Source organism: Onychomys torridus, chromosome 9 (assembly GCF_903995425.1).
Source record: "Onychomys torridus chromosome 9, mOncTor1.1, whole genome shotgun sequence".
In the NCBI taxonomy this organism is placed as follows: domain Eukaryota; kingdom Metazoa; phylum Chordata; class Mammalia; order Rodentia; family Cricetidae; genus Onychomys; species Onychomys torridus.
The window spans coordinates 5,857,521-5,882,969 of NC_050451.1; the positions used below are offsets into that span (position 1 = coordinate 5,857,521).

At 45.3% G+C, this 25,449-nt stretch overlaps 1 protein-coding gene across 1 annotated transcript in view; it reads left to right on the top strand.

Annotated features, from left to right (window-relative positions):
* Positions 1–824: 824 nt before the first annotated feature.
* Ercc6 (ERCC excision repair 6, chromatin remodeling factor) overlaps positions 825–25,449 on the top strand; it is a 75,892-nt gene continuing 51,267 nt past the window's right edge. Inside the window, exons 1-5 of the mRNA XM_036199750.1 lie at positions 825–890; positions 6,247–6,679; positions 8,259–8,379; positions 10,727–10,838; positions 16,712–17,441. Of these exons, the coding sequence (XP_036055643.1) occupies positions 6,261–6,679; positions 8,259–8,379; positions 10,727–10,838; positions 16,712–17,441 (1,382 nt within the window). The 5' untranslated portion in view covers positions 825–890; positions 6,247–6,260. The remainder of the gene's footprint in view (positions 891–6,246; positions 6,680–8,258; positions 8,380–10,726; positions 10,839–16,711; positions 17,442–25,449) is intronic.

Consider the following 25,449-nt stretch of genomic DNA (forward strand, 5'->3'; position numbering starts at 1 on the left):
GAGGGGAGAGAATTCGTAGCAATCTTTGGAGATGTAATATTTATATGGCTAGTATTAAGACAATCACAGCTCTTTGAGAAGCCCACTTATGCCCTCATGCGTGCCTTGCTTTCTGAGAGCCTCTCCTTTCCTTAAGTCTTAGCTTAAGCCCTTTACAAAATATCTGTAATAAAGGCTTTCAACTCTGCTTCATAAACTGCCTAGTTTTAAAATTCCTTTCAGCACTGAAGGCAAGAATCTTGGTTTAGCCTGAGTCTAGGTGCCTTGGATTGCTGAGGATGGCAGTATGCAGCCTCTCACTGCTGACACTACCCAGTCCCAAACATCCCTCCCTCAATCACGTCCCTTCACACAGGACTTTGTGCCACGGACCCCGACAATTCCACTTTCTTCATTGTTGGCATGCCTGGGATTTCCAGTTTAGCACAGCTACTTCATGGGAAGCCTCCTCTTTGTAAATTCTTCAAGCTAGAATTCTTGGTTGGGTGAAGAATGCTCCCTACTACCGAGTTTCGGGACAAATATTAAATGACTTAATGCAACCAAGTTATCTATGTGTGTCCACTGTACCCGAAATGCACGCACTCAGGTGCCCTGCCCCGGTGTGTGTGTAGTGGTGGTGAGCAGTGATTTTACTACTGTTTAAAGCTGTGCCAACACAGTCCAACTCAGCCTGGGGACAAAGGCCACTGTGCTGCTCCCCGGGGTCAACGCACGTGGCACGCCCTTGCTTACAAACAAACTGCACGACCAAGCGCATGCGCTGTTGGCCTCGCCGGCCTTAGGGGCGGTGCTTATCACAGACCTAGGGCGCGTGCGCTAAACTCCCCACTAACGCTCCCAGCGGCTGTGGAGACTAAGCTTTCGTCCGGGCAGCCGCGTGGTCCTGGGTGAGTGTTCGGCAGCCGGGCTGAAGGTCCGGTGGGGGTGCCTGCCCTTCGGGCTCCCCATGCGGCCGTGGCCTCGCGCCGTGGGCTTCTAGCCTTCTGCCGCGGAGCCCATCAGGGCCGGCCGTGGCTTCTCCAGCCCTCGGGCCGGCTGTCTTCCGGTGGGCTCACCTGCAGCCGGAAGTGACGCGCGGCGCACGCTCTCACCTGCGTGGCGGGCGGGGGGCTGTCGCGGCGCGGGACCAGCCTCTGGGTTTGTGAATGGGGCCCCGCGTGCCGGGCCTGCAGGGATCTGTTGGGTCCGGATTACGATAATGGCGTCCCTTGAGTCGGGGTGGTGCATGCCCGGCGCCTTCCGCACTGATGCAAAGTTGAGTGGGAAGGGTTGAGATGTGAATGCTGTGACCTGGATTCCCTCGTGTGTCATCTTCACTGCTGTCGCCCTCTTCCAAGCGCTCGTCGTTTTCCTCCTGACTATTAGCCGCTTTTGCTAGACCGCCTCCTATTAGCACTGCATTGCTATTTCTCCATTATCCGTACAGTGATCCAACCCGTCTTTTACGACCATTAATTGGGTCCTGCCGTTGTCGCCCATCGTGAAACTCTTTGAGAGCCGTTTCAGTGCACACTTGAATTAAAATCTTTTTACAAGGACGTTTTCTCCCAGACCTGTGTAACTTGGCTCTTCTTGCCTGCCCGTTCTCAAAACGGTGCTTACTTACAGGTAACTTTACAGACCCTCATCCAGCTCGATCGTGGGCCACAGAAACCCCAAGATGCAAGTCTATTTTACTAGCCTTGAAAGTCTTGGATGTATCTGAAGCGATTCTGTAAGATTTACATAGTGAGCGAGACTATATATCTCTAACTTGGTTACAAATAAGTTCTAACGGTGTCTCATCCCTTTTTCATTATTTCGTTGCAAGATACTAACTGCTTTCCACCTTGATTAAATCCCATTCATTCTTTAGACTGTTACTTTGTCAGAGGCCACCTCTACCTCACACCTCCCTTCACAGTTTCACTTAGGTCTCTTTTACTGTAGCGTTCTGTACTTTCTTTTTATAGCCATCACCACAATTGCACTTTTATGTATCTATACTAATGTCATTAAAAAAAAAAAATGCCTGACCTCCCAAGAGACTAAGCTTTGTGCCCAGAGGAACTAGTGTGCCTAATGCCTGGTGTAATTGACTCAGTAACAGTTTGTTAGTGTGTGATTTATTTCACCTCTTGAAACCATAGCACTTTGATTAAAGCCTTCAAGTTTACATCCCCTCCACTAGAAGCTAAATGGCTTGTGCCCTCTTCCAGTTCCTTTCTGACTAAAAATAAAAGAAAATAAACCCCTACCCCACCCTGAACTCCAAGCTGTTACTTCAGTTGCTTTTCTTTTCTTTTTTCTTTCTGGATTTTTTTCGAGACAGGGTTTCTCTGTGTAGTTTTGGTGCCTGTCCTGGATCTTGCTCTGTAGACCAGGCTGGCCTTGAACTACAGAGATCTGCCTGGCTCTGCCTCCCTAGTGCTGGGATTAAAGGCGTGTGCTGCTGCCGCCGCCACCCGGCACCCGGCACCCGGCTTCAGTTGCTTTTCTTCAGCTTTTATTCCTTTGCTCTCCCACTCCTCTGACCATCCCAAGAACTGACACTTTCCCAAGGCCTGCTCACACGGGAGGAGGGCTGCACGGTGCTGGAACTGTTGGCCGGCCACAGTTTTGGACCGCAGGCACCTGCAGTACTCATTTCTCATCACTGGCTGTCCTTACAGGCGTTTGTTCCAGACTCTCATTCTTCTCTCACCCTGTCCCAACTGTGACTGACTGAGGAAACATCAGGCTTCTTCTCTGTAGTCCACCTCAACTTCCCTTTGCATCTGTAGACTTAGTTACGCCAGGAATCCCTCTCCAGCCAGAGGCACATAGACATGAGCTGTGCTTTCTGGTCACTTCTGGTCAGGACCATCCCTGGTTGCTGCAGTTTTCTGTTCAAGTCATCTCCTATGTTCTCTCGACCCATCACATATTGTTTTCTACCATCACGTTATATTTTTTCTCTTCACTTTCCAACAGACCATGCATTATTTTATCACTGTCTTTCTCCCTTATGTAGCCAAGGTCCTTAAAGGGCAGGTTGCCCCACTTTGTCCTTCTTGGCCCTATTGCCTGCTGACCTCGGATAGTCTGGTGTTTAGTGTTTGTGTTTGTTGCTTCACTGATTTGTTCATTCATTTCCCCCTTTTGTTCTTGTTTTCAAATGATATATATGTATTTATATTTCATGGTTTTCAAATAGCCTGAAATATATATATATATTCCCACTAACAGCATTTTATATATATATATATATATATAGTTCAGGCTGGCCTTAAACTCACTGTCCTCCTGCTTCAACATCTTAAGTGCTGGGATTCCAGTGTGTGCCACCATGCCCAACTAGAAACTTCTTTTCTTGGCATCCCTCTTGAGCTGCCAATGTCCTAATCTACTGATCCTGCTTTCCTTATGGAATCTACTCAATTCATTTCTCTTAATCAGTACTTTATTCTGTTTAAAAATCATCAGCTTCCTTAAAATTTTATTTTGTAAACTTATCTTTGACTATAATAAAACTATTGATAATTTTGGTTTAATTGACATATTTTAACTTAAAAACAAATCCCTTTATACATAAAAGATGAGCAAATTTCTTTAAGCACTGAGTATGTGTATTTTGAATTCCAGCTCTTACAAGGCTCTGAACCAGAATTCCACCCTTCTGTTGGAGGGTGACTTTTCCTCTGACTATAATCAGGCAGCCTCCAAAGGGAGGAATAGTCTCTTTTTGATGTTAACTTTTACCATTCTGTGTTTAGTGTTAGTTTCTTCTTACGTCCTCAATCATGGCTTTGTGACTTCTGGGGCTGCTTGCTCTTAGAACTGTGTCCACACCCACCCAGCCCTTCCCCCTTGAACTCAGATTTGCATTCAGACCACACAGTGTATAGGTATTGTGACTTGCAACAAACTCAGTAGCAACCCTCCCCCCCAGCTTCCTGTCTGAGAGTCTTCTTATGATTGAATTCACCTGTGACTTAGTCGCCTAGGCCACTCTTATTTTGGAGCCCTCTCTAAACCTGTCTTCCTTTCAGCAGATATTGGGTGTCCCCTCACATTAACCTATGGCCGGGGATCCAATACCAGAGATCAACTCATCTCTGCTGTTCTTGGGTCCTGGAGAAGCTCCCTTCCCTGAGCTCATGTGGTGTTGTCCAGTCCATACTCCCACCAACTGGCTTGTACTGATTGGATTCTCCAATAGAAAGTGAGCCGCCAAGGCAGAGGCTACTCAGTTGTTGGCATTTTATGTTCTAGTATTTGATTGCTGAGATATTTTATCCCGTGAGGAATGAGTGGGTTGTGCTTGTGGGAGCAGAATTTGATCGTTTCTTAGAAATAAAGTTTCAATGCCTAAAGAAAGTTTCTTAGTCTTTCTACAGCTAAATAGAAAGTATGGCTGTCTCTTGGTTGTTTTTTTAAATGTATCTATTTGGTATTATGCCAGTAAAACGGTGAGTTTGAGTATGTGATAAGATGTGAAAGGTCATTTTCCCCCCTCACTGCTCCTGAGGCATCATCCAGCTGTTGCAGGTGTAGAGTGGTCTTTTCAGATGTTCTGTATGCATCCCCCCACACAGATGCACATCCTCTTCATCTACACCATAGGAAATAGTTGGTATTGTCATGTTAGACTAGGCATTCTTGGACCTGTGTGTGAGTAGGGACAGTCTCTGTCACAGAGCATGCTTTTTGAATTTGATTCTTCTCAAGCTAGTGATATGTGGTCCAGTCCTCTCTCTCTCTCTCTCCTTTTTTTTTTTTTTTTTTAGCTGAGGACCGAACCCAGGGCTAGGCGAGCGCTCTACCCACTGAGCTAAACCCCCAACCCCCAGTCCTCTCTTAATGATGCTGGGTGGTGGCAGCGAACTGCAGTTCCCAGTCAGTCACATGATCACTGAAACCAGCTGAAACAAACTGAAAATAGCATTTTGTGTTTGGGATAAATGTTGGAAACTGGAATTGCTGAGCAAAGGTTAGGTACATTTAAGCTTTTGACTGACATTTCTAAGTTGTCTCTGAACAGACCTATACTAATGTATAGCCCCACTAATAGTATTTGAAGTGGATCCTTCTTCCTTACATTAGTGTCTGTTGTGCCTGCCAACCTGACAGGTGAGAAATTATATTGTACACTGAAATGGAGTCAGTTTTTCAATTTGTATTTAAATTTGTTAAAATCTTGTATACTTTGATACTATTTTTCCCTCCTCCATCTCCCCCCATCATCCCCACTTCTCTGCCCTCCCAACTTCTTGTTCTTTTTCTCTCTCTCAAAAAATTAAACCAAGAAAAACAACAGAAAATAAGAAACAAAAACCAAAAGTCAAACTAGACAAACTAACAACAACTCAGTGAAACCAAACAATAACAAGACATAACAAAAGTACACAAAAAACCATGGAGTCAGCTGTGTGCTCAGCAGCTAGTCCTGGGCATGGGGCCTGCCCGGAGTGTGACTCATGTCCCAGTGACACTCCGTTGAGGAAAGCAGAGTTCCCCTTCCTAGCAGGTATGGTTGCAGATAGCTTCTTGGTTAGGGGTGAGACTTGTGTCTGCTTCCCTTCTTAGAGCTGGGGTTTTGTCTGGTTTTCACCCATGCAGACCCTGTGCATGCTGTTAGTTTGAGTTCATATGTGTCAGGCCTATTGTGTCCAGAGACACCGTTTCCCTGGAGTCCTCCACCACCTCTGAGCCAATCAGTCTTTCCTCCTCTTCTTCCACATAGATCTCTGAGCCTTGAGGGTAGAGATTTGATGAAGACATCTGAAGTGGAATTCTCTTTTGAGGATGTTTTACTTAATCTTTGAGATTCTGATATGTTCCGTTTACTGATGGGTGCTCAGTTTTGAAGTTTCTATTGTTATTCCCATAGAAGTTCTCACATCACTGATGCTGTGCGGCCCAGTTGGCCATGCCACTGCAACATGAAGCATTCGTGCCGCTGCCCAGGGAAAATGCTAACTGGTAAACCAGCAGCTGGTCATTTCACCTGTCCAGAACATTCTATGGATAATGGTCAGGATTGGACTTTCTCAGCCGCTGTCCATGTGTCTTTTGCTACTGTTACTGTATTTATTTTGGTTAGCTTTTCTTGTTTATCATAATTTGTACTCTTTAAAGAAACTAATACTTAGAAACTTGAATTTATTTAATTGGAAGGTTATTGATGTTTTGAGAAGTCATGCATTTAACATATTTAAGAGATTGTATACTGATAATTCTATATAACCAAAAGGCTCATCAGTGTTTTTCTTTTCCTTTTAGATACTTTGTAAAGGATGCCTCATGAGGAAATCCCCGACTCACCTCAACCTCAGGAGCAAGACTGCTCACTAAGTCAGCATGTCAGTGCCAATGAAGACATGCTGGTTGGGCAGGGGAGTGGTGGGGACTCAGAGGCTGGGGAGTGCCTCTCTACTTCCTGTGAGTATGGGCCATCCACGTCTGCTGAAGCTTGTGTGTTGGAAGCCACAAGGCGAGGGCCAACCCTGCTACACATTGATCGGCACCAGATCCCCTCAGTGGAACCCAGTGCTCAGGCCCTGGAGCTGCAGGGCCTGGGTGTGGATGTCTATGACCAGGCCGTCCTGGAGCAGGGTGTGCTTCAGCAGGTGGACAGTGCGATGCATGAGGCCAGCCGTGTGGCCCAGTTTGCTGATGCGGAGAAGGATTATCAGTCAGTCCTGGATGACCTCAGGTGAGTGTGGGCCTTGTTTTTTCAGAACTCGAGTTGAAATGTGACAGGGAAATCAGGTGGCGGAAAGCTGAGATTTGGGAAACAGTTGGTTAGGACAGCCCGCCCCATTTGCGCTTGAGCTCCCGTCCTTTGACACAGGTGCTCAGAGCAGCTCCCCAAGCCCAGACCTGCCTAGGGTCTGGAAGAGAGGCTGTCCTGAACGCACATGCTGAGTGCTCTTTGGAGATGTGCATGGGAGTCTCCAACGTGAGATACCAGACGTGTGCCACCCGCCACCACCTCTCTCCTGTAGTTTGTAGTTTGCTGTTCCCAAATTTAATGTTTATTCGTTTGGCAGCTTTTCAGATTTTCATTTATAAAAATATTGAGAATAAACTCCCTGCCCTTCATTGCCTTTCTCTGATTTTTGGCTCTAAAGAAAGATTCAGTCCTGTGGAGACTTCTTCTGTGTTGTAGAGGAGAAAGACATGGGTTCTGCCGAGTGCAGTACTCCGGTGGGAAGATGGCAGTCCAGCCTGGGGCAGAGGCCAAGAGTCGGGAGGTGGTGGAGTGGGGGCTCACTCACCCTCCCGGGTGATGTCTAGGCAGGTCAGACACAAGCAAGAATAACTAAGGACTGGCTTGGGGGAGGAAAAGGCAACCCCAGTGCATGGCTGGGGAGCGAGGCAGGTGAGTGAGCCTGATGGTGCTGCCCAGCTACAGAGGCTGCGAATAGATGTCTACAGATGCTTAGAGGGCATGTTTTCTGTTAACAGTTCCCTGTCTCTAATTGTTTGATTTGTTTTAGTTCAAATGATTACTATTGTTATGATTTAGTTTTGGCCCCCTGAGTAGTGCATCGTTTATCTTAGTGTTTTGAAACTGCTAGTGTTCCCTGCAATGACCTACCTTCTGTGATTGATCTTGGAACTGTGTCTGCTTTCTATAGAGGTGTCAGAGGAGAACGCTGTGGAGTTACTGCCATAGATAACTAGTGACTTGCATTGTTATTCTGAAATCTGTAAAGAATACAAACAACAAATTATGAGACTGTTTTTCTTCTTTAAAAATTAGAAGCAGTAATTTTGTAGCATTTTAGGAGCAACTAATTTTCAATTGTTCTTTTCTCTTTACACCATGAAGTTTACTGTTATGGTAGAAGAATTTCCAGTTCTGTGAAAGGAAAACATTTTCACAGATAAGCAATTCACTTAAGGAAAATGATTAAGCACTTTTAGAACTTTGTTAGACCTTGGGAGGCTTCTGTGATGTGTATGAATTTCTTCATATATAAAGGAAATTTAGATGGAGTTCTGTCCTTGCCCCACTGTCTTGAATAAAGCACACACTAAAAACATGCTTGTAGAAGAAATGAGTCATTTGCACGCAGGCGTCAGAAGTGAAACACCCAAAGAGAACGGCATTAGTACTTATCCTATGCTTCTAATCTATTGTAGCTATGAAGAGTGCATTCTGCTTTAGTTTTGTTTACATTTCAGAGCCTAAGAAGTAAAATAGATACATTTTTACCATTTTTCTCTACTTTATGCTATGAAACTGTTACCACAGAAAAAAACAGGCAATTCTTCTTACTTTTCAGGTCCTGTACAACGTCCCTGAGGCAAATCAATAAAATTATAGAGCAACTTAGCCCTCAAGCTGCCACCAACAGAGATGTCAACAGGAAACTAGATTCTGTAAAACGTCAGAAGTATAACAAGGTGATGCTAAATGGCTAAATGGTGTACTAAGTACTGCATTTAAACAAAGTTACAAGTCAAGATCATTTACCAGCTTAGGAAGTGTTCTGGAGAGGACTTATATTATGTGAAACAATATTATAATAGAAAAACATTTTTTAAAAAAGGTGTATTTTTATTTTAAGTGTATGAGTGCTTTACCAGCATCTATGTATGTGTATCATGTGTGTGCTTGGTGCCTGCAGAGGCTAGAAGAGGACATTGGATCCCTTGTAACTCGAGTTATAGATAGTTGTGAGCCACCTTATGGATGCTGGGAACTGAACCCAGGTCATCTGTAAGAGTAATAATTGCTCTTAACCGCTGAGCTACCTCTCTAGCCCCACAATAGAAAAATTTGGGGTGCCTTTTTTTTGTTTCTGGTTTTATTTATTTATTTATTTATTTATTTATTTTTTGAGACAGGGTTTCTCTGTAGCTTTGGAGGCTGGCCTGGAACTCGCTTTGTAGACTAGGCTGGCCTCGAACTCACAGAGATCCACCTGCCTCTGCCTCCCGAGTGCTGGGATTACAGGCATGCAACACCACCGGCCGGCTTTTTTTTTTTTTTTTTTGGTTTTTTTGAGAAAGGGTTTCTCCATGTAATTTTGGTGCCTTTCCTGGATCTTGCTCTGGAGGCAGACCAGGCTGGCCTCAAATTCACAGAGTGCTGGGATTAAAGGCGTGCACCACCACTGCCCGGCTTGGGGTGTCTTTTATGCATGTGATCTGACAGCTATGCTATATAGTATTTTTAATAACCATAAAATAATACATACTGACACACTTCCATGTATACATATGCATGTATCCATCCATCCATCCATCCATATTTGTGAGTAGTTTTGCATGCTTCCTCACTTCTGTGTTCTTTCCTGGTCTTCCCTGTCACCATGTTACTCTGCCATTCCAGCCTCTGACTGGGATGTGGCCTCTCACTCAGTCCCTTTGCTGTGTCTGGCCTTTGCTGTCCTGCTTAGGCCTTGCTTAGCGAGAGTCTCCTTTGTTTCCTGTGGATGCAGCCGTCACCCCTCCCAGGCTCCGTCTCTGCTTTGGGTGCAGTTGCACAGCCACGTCAAGGCTGCCTGTAGAGGCAGAGAACACAAGGGGAGGAAGATCTGTTACCTAGGACCCAGCTTTGCTCAGGCTTGAAACTTTGGAGAGTGGGATTTACCCACAACTTGATGAAGGTTGAAGCATTGGGGTCTGCACACCTCCGTGTGGGAAGTAGGGGCAGTAACGAGGAAGGACGGCGTTGATGGTGTAGTCCTGGGCTTGCGGCTGACTCATTGCAGCACATGAGGTACTTGTGCTTTTAAGTGCAGGTGAAGGCTGAGGGGAGACTCAGTTCATGCGGCCTCCCTTTTATTTTCCATGTCCTAGTCTGTTGTTTGACCCAGACATCAGAGCTGGCGGTAGTTCAGTGCGCAGGAGTCTTCATAAATCAAAAAGGGGCATTTGGCTTACTGGGGATGGGGATTTTAAGGATGGAAAGGACCAAACTTCAGGTGCCTGGGTCATGGCGTGACTAATTATATTTCCCCATCTTTCTTTAGAAAGACCTCGGTGTTTGGGATTTTCAGGGGGACGTGTTTTAAGTAGGATATTCTTGTCGTGGTAGCTTACTGTTGTTTGTGTTCACCGGTGTTTCCCTTTGCCCCCCACTCCAGTACTAAAGATCAAACCCGGGGCCTTGTGTGCTAGGCAAGGGCTCTTTTCTCCGTGAAGATAGTCAAAGCACTTTGGTCTGGTTAATCGAGAGGCTTTAGGAAGGCCACACATCTGAGTTCTGATAATGCCAAGGGAGACAAAAAAGGAGTCTGAGGTACATGGAGGAAAAAGGCACAATGTCTTTCAAAGTTTTTGATGGGGTAGGGTACTGTAAGAATGCTATTCATGGGCCGTTCTCAATGGGCATGACTTTTTAATCATTTAAGGTTTTGAATGTTTATTTCTTATCACTCTAGGCTGTTGCCTGCCATAGCCATTTGACTGCCAAGGTCAGAAACTGAGTTTAGTGATGTATCCAGAGTGTAGAGAGGGAACCCAGAGAGCATGTCCATCTCCCACATCAGGGCACGTGACCTAAGTGCTCAGGCCCAAGGGCGAGGTCAGCCTGTGGGCATAGCTGGCTGTCCGGGAGTGCAAAGCCAGTGTGCTGCAGGACAAGGGACTGCTCAGATACGGCTCTTGGTGGTGTTACCTCTGGGCTTTCCATTTCATGTTCGTTTTACTCTTGACTAGAGTTTTAAAATTTTGTGATACAATCCTTTGTATTTAACAATAAATCACTGCATTTTATATCTTGTATTGGGGTTTACAATTCAAGGAACAACAGCTAAAGAAGATAACTGCAAAACAGAAACGTCTCCAGGCCATCCTCGGAGGGGCCGGGGTCCAAGTAGAACTGGATCATGCCAGCCTGGAGGAGGAAGACACAGGTGAGGATGCTGGGGACAGCTTGCCATGCCCCCCCCCCCCCACATGGTTTCCTTGTGTAGCTTTGCACCTTTCCTGGAACTCACTTGGTAGCCTAGGCTGGCCTCAAACTCACAGAGATCCTCCTGCCTCTGCCTCTCGAGTACTGGGATTAAAGCCACCACTGCCCGGCCGCCATGCTCTTAATTGATACTTTTGGTGCCGGTATTCAGGGGAGGTGTTGTAGAACACATTGCTTCCTTAGTGTCAGATAGACCTGGGGAAATCTTGTCCTCCTGCAGAACCAGAGCTCTTAAGTGACACAAGGTTTGTAGAGACTGAAATAAAATGTTAATCTGGTTCTCTGGAAGTTACTGATGCACATTTAGTGTTAGGTTTAACAAATTGGAAATTTTAACATTCATGTAACTTGATAAAGAGAACTAGCATCGTGATTAAGTCCATTTTGTAATCCCAGCATCATCAGTCAGCCTCTGTAGATGCTCTCACTGTCCAGCATCATCAGTCAGCCTCTGTAGCTGCTCTCACTGTCCAGCATCATCAGTCAGCCTCTGTAGATGCTCTCACTGTCCAGCATCATCAGTCAGCCTCTGTAGATGTTCACACTTATCTTTAAGGAAGATGGTGGGCTTTCCAAGTATTCATTCTGTTAAGAAAAGACTTTCAGGTTAGACCATGGCCAGTATTCCTTTAAAGTACTCTACAGGGTGATTGTGCTTTGGAAAATCTCTTGGGAAAATGTATAAGCTTTGGAACTAAATAGTCTTTCTTTGTTCCTGTATTTACACTCTGTTGGCTGTTGCATGGCCAGCACCTGCTTAAAGTGTAAAGACTGAAGATTCTTAGACTTTAGCTGATGAAGCAAACATTCTCTTTTAGCTCCTAGAATGTTTTTTTCATGTAGCCTGGAGGACTAGTGTGAAGAATGTAACAGTGGGCAACAGAAAAAAATAAATGTTTTTTCCTCCCCCTACCCCAAAACAAGATCTCACTTGTAACCCAGGCTAGCCTCAAAATTGTGATCTTCCTGCATTATGTGCATGTTCTCACTCATGGCTTTAGATTTATTTTAAAGCTCAGTCTTGTATGATTCGTTAATCTTACATCGGTGCTTTCTGCTGCTTGGGTTCTGGCTTTCCCACTAGTAAAAGAAATCTATTCCTGTCCGTTTGTCCGGCAGGTCTTTAGTTCTGTTGATGCTTTAGTAAAGCTTGGTGCAGAGTTCATAGGTACCTCCCTAAGTCCTGCAGACTCTTTTCACCTCTGCTGAGTCAGCCTCTTGACAGCAGCTGGTACTGCCTGTGCCTTGAGAGAGCCTCAGATGCTCCCTGCCTCCTGGCTTCTTTTCTGCCCTCTGATTAGTTCTGGTTAGTTATTTTGGTTAGTTTATCCAGCAGTATCTCAAATGCTGATATTGCTTAGGACTTGTTTAGTGCTCCTGTTCTGTTTTCTCTCCCTGAGTATCTCATCCATTTCCCATGGATCTGGTGTCTTACAAATCTGTAGCCCCCTTTTTTTCTGAACTCTTGGTTCGCAGGATACTTTCCATCTGACCAGTAGCCATCACTGCTGACTGGCTCTTCTCTTTGTCCTTTGCCCTTGTCCTGTCTGCAGAGGCCGTAGAGTTGATGCTAGAGTGGCCAGGCTTTGGGGACCCAGCTCTGTATTGCTGAGTGTGGGCCTCTCTCAGCCCTTCAGGGGTCAGGGAAGTATGCTATCCACATGCTTCCCCGAGGCCTTTCCTTGTGGTGACTATGAGGGTTAAGAAGCAGTCTTTTCCTGGATGTAGGTGGTATGAAGAGAGATTACAAACACAGTGAGAACTCGCTTTGCCAGTGTGACCTGGAGGGTTTCAGGCATGCTTACCACCTTCTCTGTTCAGCAGCGTACTGGGTACTGTAGGGATAGAAGAAGGGAAGCTGCAAGAGAAAAGGTGGGAAAGAAAGAATCCATCATTATTCATAGCCGTATGATAGCTTACATAGAAGAGTCAAAAGAACTGATGTGGAATCATCCCATGACTTTTAGGAATAGCATTGAATACAAAAGTTAGTCATTTTTGTATGCCAGGAAAGATAAAAGATAAAATTTAATAAAGGTGCCAGTTGTAATCTAAATACGTAGAAATAAATCTTAGTAAAAAAAGGTAGTTCTGCGATGTCTTATACATTTAAAACCTGCAAAATGTTATTGACAAAGAAAAACCTAAGTAAATGGGAAGATATACTGTAGTTGATACAGTATTATAAAGATGTTATTTCTAGCCAGTTGTGCAGCTAAGTTTCTCCAGTCCTACCTGGTTCCGTGATAACATGTCTACGGTCCTGCCCTGGCCCTGTGGTCCCACAGCCACTTATAAAATAATCATTCAGAGACTTACTATTAATTACAAATTATATGACCTATGGGTCAGACTTCTTGCTAGCTAGCTCTTATAATGTAACTCAACCCATTTCTATTAATGTATAAGTTGCCATGTGGCCATGGCGTTACTGGTCTGCTGGCATCTTGCTGCTCCTTGGGCAGCAGCTGGCATCTTCCCTTACTCGCCTTCTCCTTCGTTCTCTTGGCTTTCCCCACCTGGCTTCATGCTGCCCTGCCATAGGCCAGTGCAGCTTTACTTATTCACTTATGGAATAACACATGTTCACAGCATGCAGAAAGGCATCCCACAGCACAGCTATAGTTTCAACGCTGCTCCAACACAAAGCTGAGCCGTTTAAAAACGACAAATGGCATGTCTAAGACACATAGGCTGAAGGTAAAGGTCATTAACAAGCCCATGCTAAAATCTGCCATGCCAGCTCTTGAGAGGCTGAATCAGGAAGATTGCTATGAATTTGAGGCTAGCGTAGCCTACAGAGTAAGACTGTAGTCTTAAAGAGAAAGAACACAATGCCAAGCCCCATTATAAAACTGTAGTGATTAAGACAGTGTGGTGTTGGCTCGAGGATACTCAGACAGGCCAGGAAGAGATGACTCAGGAAACAGGTCCACCTATGAATAACCACTTGATTACGACAAAGATGGTAAGCAGTGCTATGATGAACAGTCTTTTGATCCATAATACTAATCTACATAAAAATAAAATGAATCTTGATCTGTTACATTGTGTATAAAACTATATCTCAAGCAGATCATAGATCTTAATGTAATGATAAAAGTCTTTGAGAACATAACACAGGGAAGACATTATCATGATCCTGGGGGTAGGGGAGGCAGAGACTGAAGCAAGAGCAAAAATGTGCACATGGAAGAAAATGGTTTGTTAAGTGGACTCTAATAACAGCCAAGAGCTGCTTGTCAAGATGGTGTGTTGACTGGGAGAAGGGGAGCTGCAGAGTAGATGGGGAGGAATTTGTAGGACATGCAAAGGGCTTGAATTATAATGCATTAAAGAACACACACACACACACACACACACACACATATCCAGAAAAAAAGGGTAAAGACAGAGACTTAAGAACAGTGTGCTTAGGTTTTGTCCACAAAAGGAGTCCATGAGGCCAGTGAATCTGAAAAGCCTTCTGTTTTCAGTGGGAATCAGTAAAATGATGGAATGGCAAGAATATGGACCAGTTGGGACTCCTACACTTTTAAGCTTAAGCTAGTACCACTCTGCAAATCTATTCAGCAGAGTCTGCTAAAGCATAACATACTACAGAGTCAGATGCCCGCTATTATCGAAGGATGCCTACTAGAGTATTCATGGCAGCCTTGTTCTAAAATCCAGCAGCCCAAACCTGGAGAGCACCCAAGCTTCATTAATAGTAGAAAGAGAATTGCAGTACACTAACAGAATAGTAGCAACATTAATTGAATAATGTTCAGCTCAATTTAATAAATCAGTACGGATCTCACATGCAGAATGCCAGGCATAGCAGGCAGACACGAATGCAGCCAGGCATGAGTCATCCTTAGAAGCAGGCCTGCTACTATCTTGGGAGGCTGGAAGCCGAGAAGTGGCGTGGAGGGTGTTCCAGGAATATAGTAATTTCTATTACTTGATCTGGGTGCTGATTGTAATTGTAGGTCTTGTTTTTGTGTGAATGTTCATGGAGCTTATGACTTGTGTACTCTGAAGTATATTTTATTTCAGTGCAGGGGTTAGTGAAAAACTGGTGACATTGGCCTTGTAGGTCTTTTATTTTCTGATTACATGATAAAGTATTTTACTGGAGGTCAGCTTCAGTTAGTGAGAGGGGTGTTTCTGGGTGACTATACTTGGCATATCTTCATGTTTAGTTCATCTTTTCATGTTATTCACATCGTATGTCTAGCATGGTGTTATTAAGTAGATCTGTGTATATGTGCGTGTGTGCGCGCGTGCGTGCGTGCGTGCGTGCGTGCGTGCGTGTGTGTGCGCGCGTGCGTGCGTGTGTGTGTGTGTGTGTGTGTGTGTGTGTGTGTGTGTGTAGACCAGAGAGGATATCAGGACTTTCCCCTGTCATTCTCTATCCTCTTTCTGGAGACAGGGCTTTACATTGAACCTGGGGCTTGCTGTTCCAGCTAGGCTAGCTAGGCAGTGAGCTACTTGCCTTTGCCCCTAATGCTAGGGTTACAGCACTTTGTGACCATGCCTGGCTTCCCACGGGTTCTGAGGAGTTAAACTTCCATCCTCATGTTTCACAGCAGGCCATCTTCCCAACTCTCTGATGAACCTTTCCGTAGTGAGGGGGATCTCTTCATGTTGCTTAGTGTGCTGGCCATTGGTCACATCTAGCTATTGAGTACTCACTGTATTGGAACTGTGGAATTCAGTTTTCCCATATCTGAACTGACCAGGCATGTGCCATCTGTGTCCTGTGGGCCACATGTGTCCTGGGATAGCTATGAATGCAGCCTAACACATGTGTAGATGGCAGTGCCTTGGGGCAATGTCAGAAGGTTAGAGAGCATGCTATAAGTGACTGGTAGTGACATGCAGGCAGTGCAGAGTAAGTCCTTCATGTCTTTGTTAGCTAGGCAAGCTGATTCCGTGAACGGAGGTCCATCTGAATGTTGGGCAAAGCAATGATACGGAAACCTGGGGGATCATTTCTCATGGACTGCTTCTTAACTGATGAGGAAACACTGCTAAGTTTGTCTATTTATAATCAATAGTGTGTAGATAAGCCTGCCTTTGACAGGGAACAGGACTATAATTGACACATTTTTACTCAAATTCAAAGGTAGACAAGAGAACTAGTGTATAGTAAGGTAAACATTTAGTGTATTTATGAGGCGTCGTGCTTTTTCAACGATATGTATTGTGTAATATGTAAATTAGGTTAAACATGTCTGTCTTCCCAAACATCATCATTATTTTATGGTGAACCATCTCAACCCTTATTCCAGCTATTGGAGCACCCAGGAGTTCTTGTCTCTGCACTCCTCCTGCTGTGGAGTGGCACCACAGACTTCCGCTGCTGTTCAACTGGGATTAGCCCATGGGTCAGCATGCCTGTCCTCCCAATGTTCTTCCCAGCTCTTGATGGTCACATTCTACTCTCAGCTCCGTGAGATCAGCTCCTCTAGATCTCCATGTGAGGGAGAGCACACAGTACTTGTCTTCCTGTGTCCGCCTTGTTTCAGGTCGGTCTCCATTCTGTGTTGTCACAGGTATAATAATTCCATCTTTTAAAAAATGGCTGCACAGTGTTCGGTGGTACATACGTGTACCACAGTTACATAGTGTCATATTTTGGAGACAAGTTACTGAGAAATTACCTTTTTAAACAGGAATATATTATATAAATGCCGTAATAAACTTTGCTCTGCTTCAGTCCACTGATTATTTTGTGAGTTGTTGGAAGTTCTTACTGTCTGTGAATGAGTGGTTGTTTCCTGTGTGCTGTCTCAGAGTTTACCTGAGTCTTCCTTGTTTCCTTTTCAGAGACCGGGCCATCATGTCTTGGCAGTATGCTCATGCCCGCCCAGGAAGCTGCCTGGGAAGAGCTGATCCGCACTGGCCAGATGACACCATTTGGTACCCCAGCCCCTCAGAAACAGGAGAAAAAGCCTAGAAAGATAATGCTCAATGAAGTATCAGGCTTTGAAAAATATTTGGCAGACCAGGCACAACTGTCTTTTGAAAGGAAGAAACGAACTTCTAACAAAAGAGCATCTAGAAAGGCCGCGGTCACATCTGAGTCAAGCGCAGGACCAAATGACACCAAACCCGACCAGAGAGGCCAAGTCCTCTCCCAAGCAGATAAGCGCTTGAAGAAGCATATCAGGAAGCTCCAGAAGAGGGCGCTGCAGTTCCAAGGGAAAGTGGGATTGCCATGGGGGAGGAAACGTCTGGAGCCTGCTGTGAGGCCAGAGGCTGAGGGAGACACCCATGGGGAGGAGTCTGGGTCCTTCCCCACCGATGGGGAAGAGGAGGAAGAGCAAGAGGAGGAGGAAGCAGTGGCCAGCCCGTCTTCCGATGACATCAGCTATGAACTGAAGCCCCTGCGGAAGGGCCGGAAATACCAGAAGAAAGTCCCAGTGCATGAGGTCGATGATGACTTTTTCCCAAGTTCTGGGGAAGAAGATGAAGCTAGGGAAGGAAGAGGAGGAGGTCGCAAGGTAGCGAGGTGCCGAGATGACGGCGATGAAGATTATTTTAAGCAGCGGTTAAGGTTAGTGTGCAGGGGCTTGTGCCACTCACTGACTATTAGGAGGCAGCCCTTTGAAGACCTTAGCATTCCAGATCCACATTGCACTAGACACCCACGTGCAGAAGCTGGACTTGCTGCCGTAGCCCATAAGAACCTGGACAGGACTCCTTAGTGGAGCTGGCCCCAAAGACTTCAGAGTCTTTATTCTAAATTCAGAGGCAAGTCTGGGATGAGGAGCCGAGGGGAAGGCTGGGCAAGAGCTGAGAGGACTGACAAGTGAGCTGAGTTGACTTGGCTCAGCATGGTCATCCTGCAGCAAGTATCAGGAGAGGAAAAGGTGGTGCCTTTGGTTTTTTTCCTTTACGAGGTAGGATATTCATTTTAGAGAAATTTCCTTTGGAAAAAGTTGAAGCTTGTGCTGTGGCATACAAGCAACTATGCTCTCTCTCACATTTTCCCTTCCTTGATTTTGAGAAAATAGTTGTCTACAGAGTTATAGACTACCATAATGCTGAAGATAGAGTGTGTGCTCGGCACACGTTCCCCCTTGCTGCCATTGGGTGTTGCTGAGACTGAGTTGGCTTTTACCTTCAGGACTTTGTCAGCACTTAGTGCGAGAGAAGAGGGAGGTGAGTGTCTGCATGGAGTTGCAGTCGCCATTTCTGAGTAGTTTCTGTGAGCCAGGAAAAGCACTCCACACACCACAGGCACAAGGTTTCTATGTGAGCTCTGTAAGAGGTCTGCAGAGGTCAGAGGGGAAAGGAAGCACAATACTTCTAAAATATTTATTATTGGGGTGGCTTTGGCCAGTCAGCAGTGCTTTTATTTGCAATGAGAGGAGACCTGATTGATAGTGTTTCCAGTAGCTTTCCATTGGCCGTTCTGGGTGGATTTTCTTTAGTTCAGAAACGCTGTAACTCTAGCCCAAGCTCCACATACATTGCATAACCTTTTCAGAGTTTCCTTGTTTCTTCAAGACAGGGTTTCTCTGTGTAACAGCCCTGCCTGTCCTGGAACTCATTTTGTAGACCAGGCTGGCCTCCAGCTCACAAAGATTGACCTGCCTCTGCCTTCCCATCGCTGAGATTAAAGGTATGCACCACCACGCCCAGTTTCTTAAAAATGACTTAGGCCCAGTGATGCTGCATCCTAGTAGCTCCTGTATGGTGTACATTGGCGGGGAGGAGCTTCTGTTTGTCCTTTCCCACTGTGACGTCAGTTGTTGTGCACACCTACTAGCTGCAATGTTTGAGTACTGCTCAGTGCTTTAAACAGTGCATAGTGTCAGTCTTTACGAAGACAATTAGTAGAAGTGTTAGTCATAGCGTATTGATTATAAATGGAGCAATAGATAGTCTTCTCATTACACTGGGTCAATATTAAATGTATTTTAAACATAGCAATTTATTTTGATTGAATTTTAAATGTGGATATAGTTTAATTTCATGGCAATAAGTTTTTCTTAATAATGTTAAGATTGTAAAACAATTTATTATTTCCAAAGCCATATCATCCATTTTTTTTGCTAAAGTTACAGTAAAATCTCAGATGAATTTCAGAAATATCAATAACTCTTAATTGCCACCAAAATACGATAGCTCTTAAAATTTTATAGCTAGTTATTAAGGCTGTTAAGCTGCAGATATACACATTGAAATGTTTATATTACATCTCCTTTGGTACTCTTTTGATTGGGGGCTGTTAAAAGAAAATAGAATGCTAAGTATTGAGAAGCATATTAATGTTTGAAATTTGCCAGTCACCGAATTCTGCTATGTGTTGCTGATCTTTTTAGACAGATTGAATTGGAGTAGTAGTCCTTGAACTGAAAAAGAACTTCAGGGTTGTTAATCATAGAATGACCAGAAGCAATCCATAGTTTCCAGTATAGAAAACGTTTTTTAAAGTGTTTAAAGTTTCAGCATATGTAACCAGGCTAAGAACTTTATATAGAACTTAACAAGTACATATTGATTATAGCCTGCTCGTTACGCTGCTCTTTTACACTGTTGAATGTGAGGGTAGGAAACTCCTAGAATGAACATCCTAGGATTTAGGTTCTCTCAGCTTGAGAGTCACAGGCTTCTCACTAGCTCAGAACTCATCTTTACAAGGTATCTCTGTTTAGTGCAGTGGTCCTCCACCTTCCTTAGTGCTGCAACTTTTTAACACAGTTCCTCGTGTGCTGGTGACCCCCAGCCGTAAATGGTTTCCACTGCTACTTCATAACTGTAGTTTGGCTACTGTTGGGATTGTCATGTAAATATCTGATACGCAGGATATCTGATACGTGCCCCCTGTGAGGGGTGGTTGGACCCCTGAAGGGGTTGCAGCCACAGGTTGAGAGCTGCTGGTTTAGTCAGCTGCTCTGTAGCAATCTGTGGGCCATTTCTGCACTGTCACCTCTCTAGATTGGACGACAGCAGTCACATTCCTCCTCCTCTCTCTGATTAGGCCCAGGCTCTCAGCTCAGTCTTAGATATTCTGACTGTTTGTGACCTGTGTCTCCCTCTGCTGTCCCCTTCCATGTGGTTCTCGTTCCTTCATGCACTGAGATCCTCAGGGGGGACCCAGGAGCTGCTGTAGATCAAATCTCTTGAGTATTCCTAAGCAGGTGCTTCCAAGTCAGTGTTTGTGGGTCCTTCCTTTGCTGTGTGTGCAGGTATCCATTAGCATTGTCTTTCTTAACACAGTGCTGGTGCTCCAGAGAGCTCCACACTAACCAGACTTTCTGAAGCTGATACACAGACCACGCTTTAATTACTGTGTCCTTGCAAGACACAGGTCCTCTGCTTGGCTAGTCAAGGCTGGAAGCTAGCCCCAGATGGTAACCTCTCCCAGCACAGTGGCCAGGTCAGCTGTACCTGTGCCTGGCACTTGCTACCTGGGTGCTGTGTGCTCGTTTCCCAGTTGTGATGTGAGGTTAACTCCGTTGCTTGGTCTTTGCTTCCACATTTGAGTGCATGTCTGCATTCTGGGACTGGCTTCAAGAGTTCTGGCAAGGAGTCCATAGGCTGTTTGTTAGTTAGTGGACATGAACTGATACAGAGCCTAAGAATGAAGGTGGCAATGGACCCAGACGGGATGGAGGAGACTTTCTGGAGGAAGTGCATTGCAGTGCAGGGCCTTGTCTGTGCACCAGCTCAGACACATTGGCATGGTCCTTGTGGGATGTGTAACATTGCCTCTGCGTCTCACACGTGTCATGCCAGCGAAAAAGGAGGTGCAGCCCAACACTGCTACCCCTCAGGGCCTCACTCAGTTAAGCCAGACCCTTGATTATGCCACAGGAAAGCATTTGAGGACAAGTCAGTGCAACAGAGTTACCATGTTTAGAGTGAAGATGAGGGATGGGACACATTCCAGCATGACGGACAGAGATGTTTAGCAAGGGCCTATGTACCCGAGACAATAGAGAGGAGCACTTAGGGTCTCTATAGTTTTTATGTATGCGATTTTGTGGCTTTCTAAATTACATTGTTCAAAAGATTACATAGTTAAAAATAAGTAAAAGTATATGAATTGGTTTATTTGTTTATGGTAAAGAATTTCCATTTGTAAATGAAGTTGTACTCTAGTTTTATGAGGTGTGCCTTTCGTGTTTAAGGATGGGAGAGGAGTTAAAACTTAGAGACATTCTGGCCTTGAGGAAGCGTGGCTTATTTGTTCCTTTACCACCCTGTTAGCATCTTTAGGGACTGTAGAGTTTCCTCTGTAGGACGTCCTCCCTTCTCTTTCTTTTTCTTTTTTTATTAAGAAATTTTTTAATTCATTTTACATTCCAATCAAAAATCCCCCTCTTCCCTGCTCCTGCCCCTCCGGCCTCCCCCCCCCCCCCCCCCATTCCCTCCTACAGGAAGGTAAGGCCTCCCATGGGAGGTACATTTAGTAGAGGCAGGTCCAAGCCCCTGGGACTCCCGGTTCTGCCAAGCGGGAAGGACGGCTGAGAGCCCAGCCTGAGGGCCTTCTTTCCTGTCCCATGAACTTGTAGTTTATTTCTTTCTGTCTCACTGTGTGCTCTGGAGGCCAGCGGTTCCTCTGGGTCTGATTTGTGTTGCCTTAGCGATATGGGTGATGGTGGTGATCTGTGGAGATGCCTGACATCCACGCTCTCCCATCAGAACAGAAACTCAGCATCTTCTCAACCTGCCAGCTCCAGCTTCTGGGAGTGGTCTGTTTTCCAGGAGGTCCAGGCCTTCTTTGCGGCTGGGGATGGATACCAGAGTCCCTCAGTGATGTCCATCCTGGCTCCACTGTGTGGGCAAGGGACATCAGTCAACAGCGTTCCCACCAGCTCTTTGATCTTGAGATGGGAAAACAGAACTGTCCTGGCTCCGGCCTTCTTCCCCAGCAGTAGTCAGCACTGCTCAGATAGGGAGGGCCGAGAGGCATGGATTTCTAGACTTCCTGTTGTTGGTTTCTGTCAGTGAGAGTATGGTTAGCATTTACCCTTAGCTTTAATTCATACCCAGAAGCCCTTGCTTCTGGTTCCGTCCAGCTGTGGTTTAAGTTGCTCAGTGAACTGCCTGCACATCCTTAGTAAGGAGCAGGTGCTGCAGCAGGGCTTAGCAGCACAGACTGGTTTTGCACAACCTCTGGGTACTCTGCTCCCAGCGATGACTGTACAGGTTAGGCATGGGAATTCCACCCAAAGCTTATCCAGGTGTGCTGTGGCACTGGCTGAGTTGGAAACTGCTAAGTTGTGTATGTTGGCTGCTGTTTCCCTCCTGAGACCATAGCTTTTGGCCGGTTTGGTTTTCCTAAAATCTTTCCTTGTATGCCTTGGTATTGTGCTTATGTAAGAGAGGCCCTGGGGGTAGAGGAGAGTCTCCACCTTTGAGGCCATTGGAAAACATTGGTAAGGACCTTGGGGTCTGAGATGCAGTGCTTTCTGTCTTCAACTCTAAGCAATATGGCATTGCTTTGGAGGTAGCCCTCCTCCAGCCCTCACCTCCAGTCAGTTAAACCCAAGAGAGGCCAGAAACACTATGTCAAGTGATGGGCTTCTCAGACCATCTGGCACACAGGGCTGAATGATAGGGCTGCAGCCTGCAACTGGTTCCAGTTTATCCTGCTGCTGGCCTTACAGGCTTCCCTCTTCCTCCACTTGTTTTTAATTGTAAATATATAGCAGTATTAAGATGGGAAAACCCTGTACATATTTTTCTTCATTATTCCAGTCTTTGAGCTTGTACATACCTGTTTTTGCCTTGTTACGGTTATAGTGGCCCTACAAATATGTTATACTCAACTTGCCCATGGTCTCACCACTAAGCTGAGGCCGGAAACTGGGGGATGTTGGAAATGTTTCCTTCCTTTGTGGGGTTGGTGGAAAGTACAGTGTCCACATGTGACCACAAGGTGGTGCCAAGAAGCAGTGCATAGCTGCCTCTTTGATGACCACGAAAGCAAACAGGAAACCTGGAATCTGGGAGTTGGAGATGGTTTAGGGCGAAGGCTTCTTAAACTTCACTCACTGTCAGTGAAAGAGATAGTCTCACCTCGAAAGAGCAACAGAGGTGGTTTATTTCGGAGTAAATATGAGAGATGGTGGCCCAGAAACAGATTTAACTCACTTTAGTGCATTCAAGAATTTTACATTTTTATCTTCTTGTGTCCTGTTTTTTACTTTATTTTATGGGAATAAACTGGAGTTGAATGGCTGATAAAGGCTCAATTCCTTGTGTAAATGTTACAAAATGTCTTCTAGTTGTCTCAGGCTTTATCATTTGGGAAGCTAATGCTCCCCACTGCCCTTCACTGCGGACTCGGTGAGTTGGATCCTAGTATGGAGATTTGATATGCACATGGACATCGTGCTGCCAAGGATCCGATCCTGAAAGGGTTCAAGCAAGCTATGAACTTTGAGAGGTCCTCTCTGGTTTTCAAAAGGATAGCATCTGACGAGATAAGAAGGGTCTAAGCAGCAGCACTCGGCCTCAGCAGCGCCGGGAGCCCCGGAAGGGAAGACTGTGAGAAAGCCAGCACGTCTGCGTCTGCTTTAGAGGACTCAGTTTTGTCTCCTAGATGGCTTTTCTTTTCACTGGGGGCAGTGTAGAGGGATGAGGGGCGGCCAGCTCCACCCTGTCCAGGGTCCAGCTGTGGTTTAAGTTGCTCAGTGAACTGCCTGCACATCCTTAGTAAGGAGCAGGTGCTGCAGCAGGGCTTAGCAGCACAGACTGGTTTTGTACAACCTCTGGGTACTCTGCTGAAGACAGTGCTCTCAGAAGGCCTGCTCTCCCAGCCTTGGTGCTGTGGGTCCTTTCTCCCGTTTCTCCAGTTTGTCTGTGTTTGTTCCTCAGTTGGATCCTTGCTCGGATGTGGGGGACATTCAGCAGCTTTAGACTGTACGTACTTAAGCAAAATCCAGTTGTTTTACTTGCAAAAAGGTGCAAGTAAGTTTGATTTCTGGAAGTCTAAGATTAAAGTTTAATCTCAATTTGTTCTAGAAACCTAAATATAACAATTTGAAGATTGTTCTTTGTGTGTTTCCAGGAGCTCAATTCTTTGTTAAGGAAGTAAGTGGGTTGTTTTGTTTTGAACTTCCTTTGTAGGAATCTAGATTTTTTTTTTTTTTTTTTTTTTTTTGAAGCTGAGGATCGAACCCAGGGCCTTGCGTTTGCTAGGCAGGTGCTCTACCACTGAGCTAAATCCCCAACCCCAAGGAATCTAGATTTTAAAGAGAAAAGGAAGTTGATCCTCCCGCCCCCGGCATGTTTTCTTAGAGAGCATGCTGGCTTTGAAATGACAGAACCAAGACACAAATGAAGACTAATTCTGCTTTCTGCTCTGTGCACACCTTTCATTCTTGGCTCAGGGCATAATTGTCTGCACCAGTCTTAATTTACCCCATGAGGTCTGGACTCCTAACTGAGGGCATTTCATATGCTCAGATGTACCAATTAAATCCACCAGATAAACTGTAAAAAGGGAGATAAGAAAAGTGAAGCACTGAGTCCCCCAATTTCAAAATGAGGCTAATCTGCAAGGGAGTCTTAGCTGTCTGAAACAGAAAAGCCATCGCAGCACACAAATGCAAACAGTATTAAATACCCAGCTTGGTGTCTGGCTGTGCCTTCAAAAATCACATTGTCCCCTTTGTGCTGCCATTGTACAATTGCCTTCTTGGAGATTGCAGTTAGTGGAGAAGGATCTTGGGTTTGAAATTTCATACTATTAACGGTGATTTGACTGTGTGGTATGTGTTCTTACCCCACTTCCAGTCTTAAACCGTGCTAGGCCCAGGGATCCTTGCAGCTGCCTCAGGGCAGTGAGGGCAGTGGCGTCGGGGAGGGGCCTGCTCATGTTTTGACTGTATTGCCCCAGGCTCCTCATGTTTGCCAGTTCCCGTTAATAGGCATACTTTGTCCTGTTAGTGGGTTGGTGTGGGCAGTTGTCTCCATCGATTTGTCTGGTGTTAAGTGTGTCTCGTGGGATGGTTCAGCTCAGATCATCTGTAGTCAGAACTGCCAGGCAGCTTTTCTGTTGAAGGGTCTGTAGGTGTCAGGTGACAGTGGCTTGTCACTTTCCCTGTGTATTCATAAGTGGGGATGGAATCACGCGACAGTACAGAAGTAATCTGTAGTATTGCTGATTTTTTGTTTTTTTGTTTTTTTTTCGAGACAGGGTTTCTCTGTGTAGTTTTGGTGCCTGTCCTGGATCTTGCTCTGTAGACCAGGCTGGCCTTGAATTTACAGAGATCCACCTGGTTCTGCCTCCCAAGTGCTGGGATTAAAGGTGTACACCACCACCACCTGACACTGATTTTTTTTTAATAATAAACTTTATCATGAAATTTTGTAAAAAAAAAAAAAAAAAAAAAAATCACACGGTGATTAACTAGGCCCAAAGTCTGTACAGCTAACTGTACAGAAGGTCATTGAGTACTGCTTACCTTTGGACAGACATTGAAGATATGAGCATTGGTTTACCCTCCTTACAAAGGTCGTCAGTGACCCTTGTCTGGGAGTTTGGAAAACACCCATTCAGAGTGCTGTAATGAAATAGAGAAATACCTTTTTGAGTACAT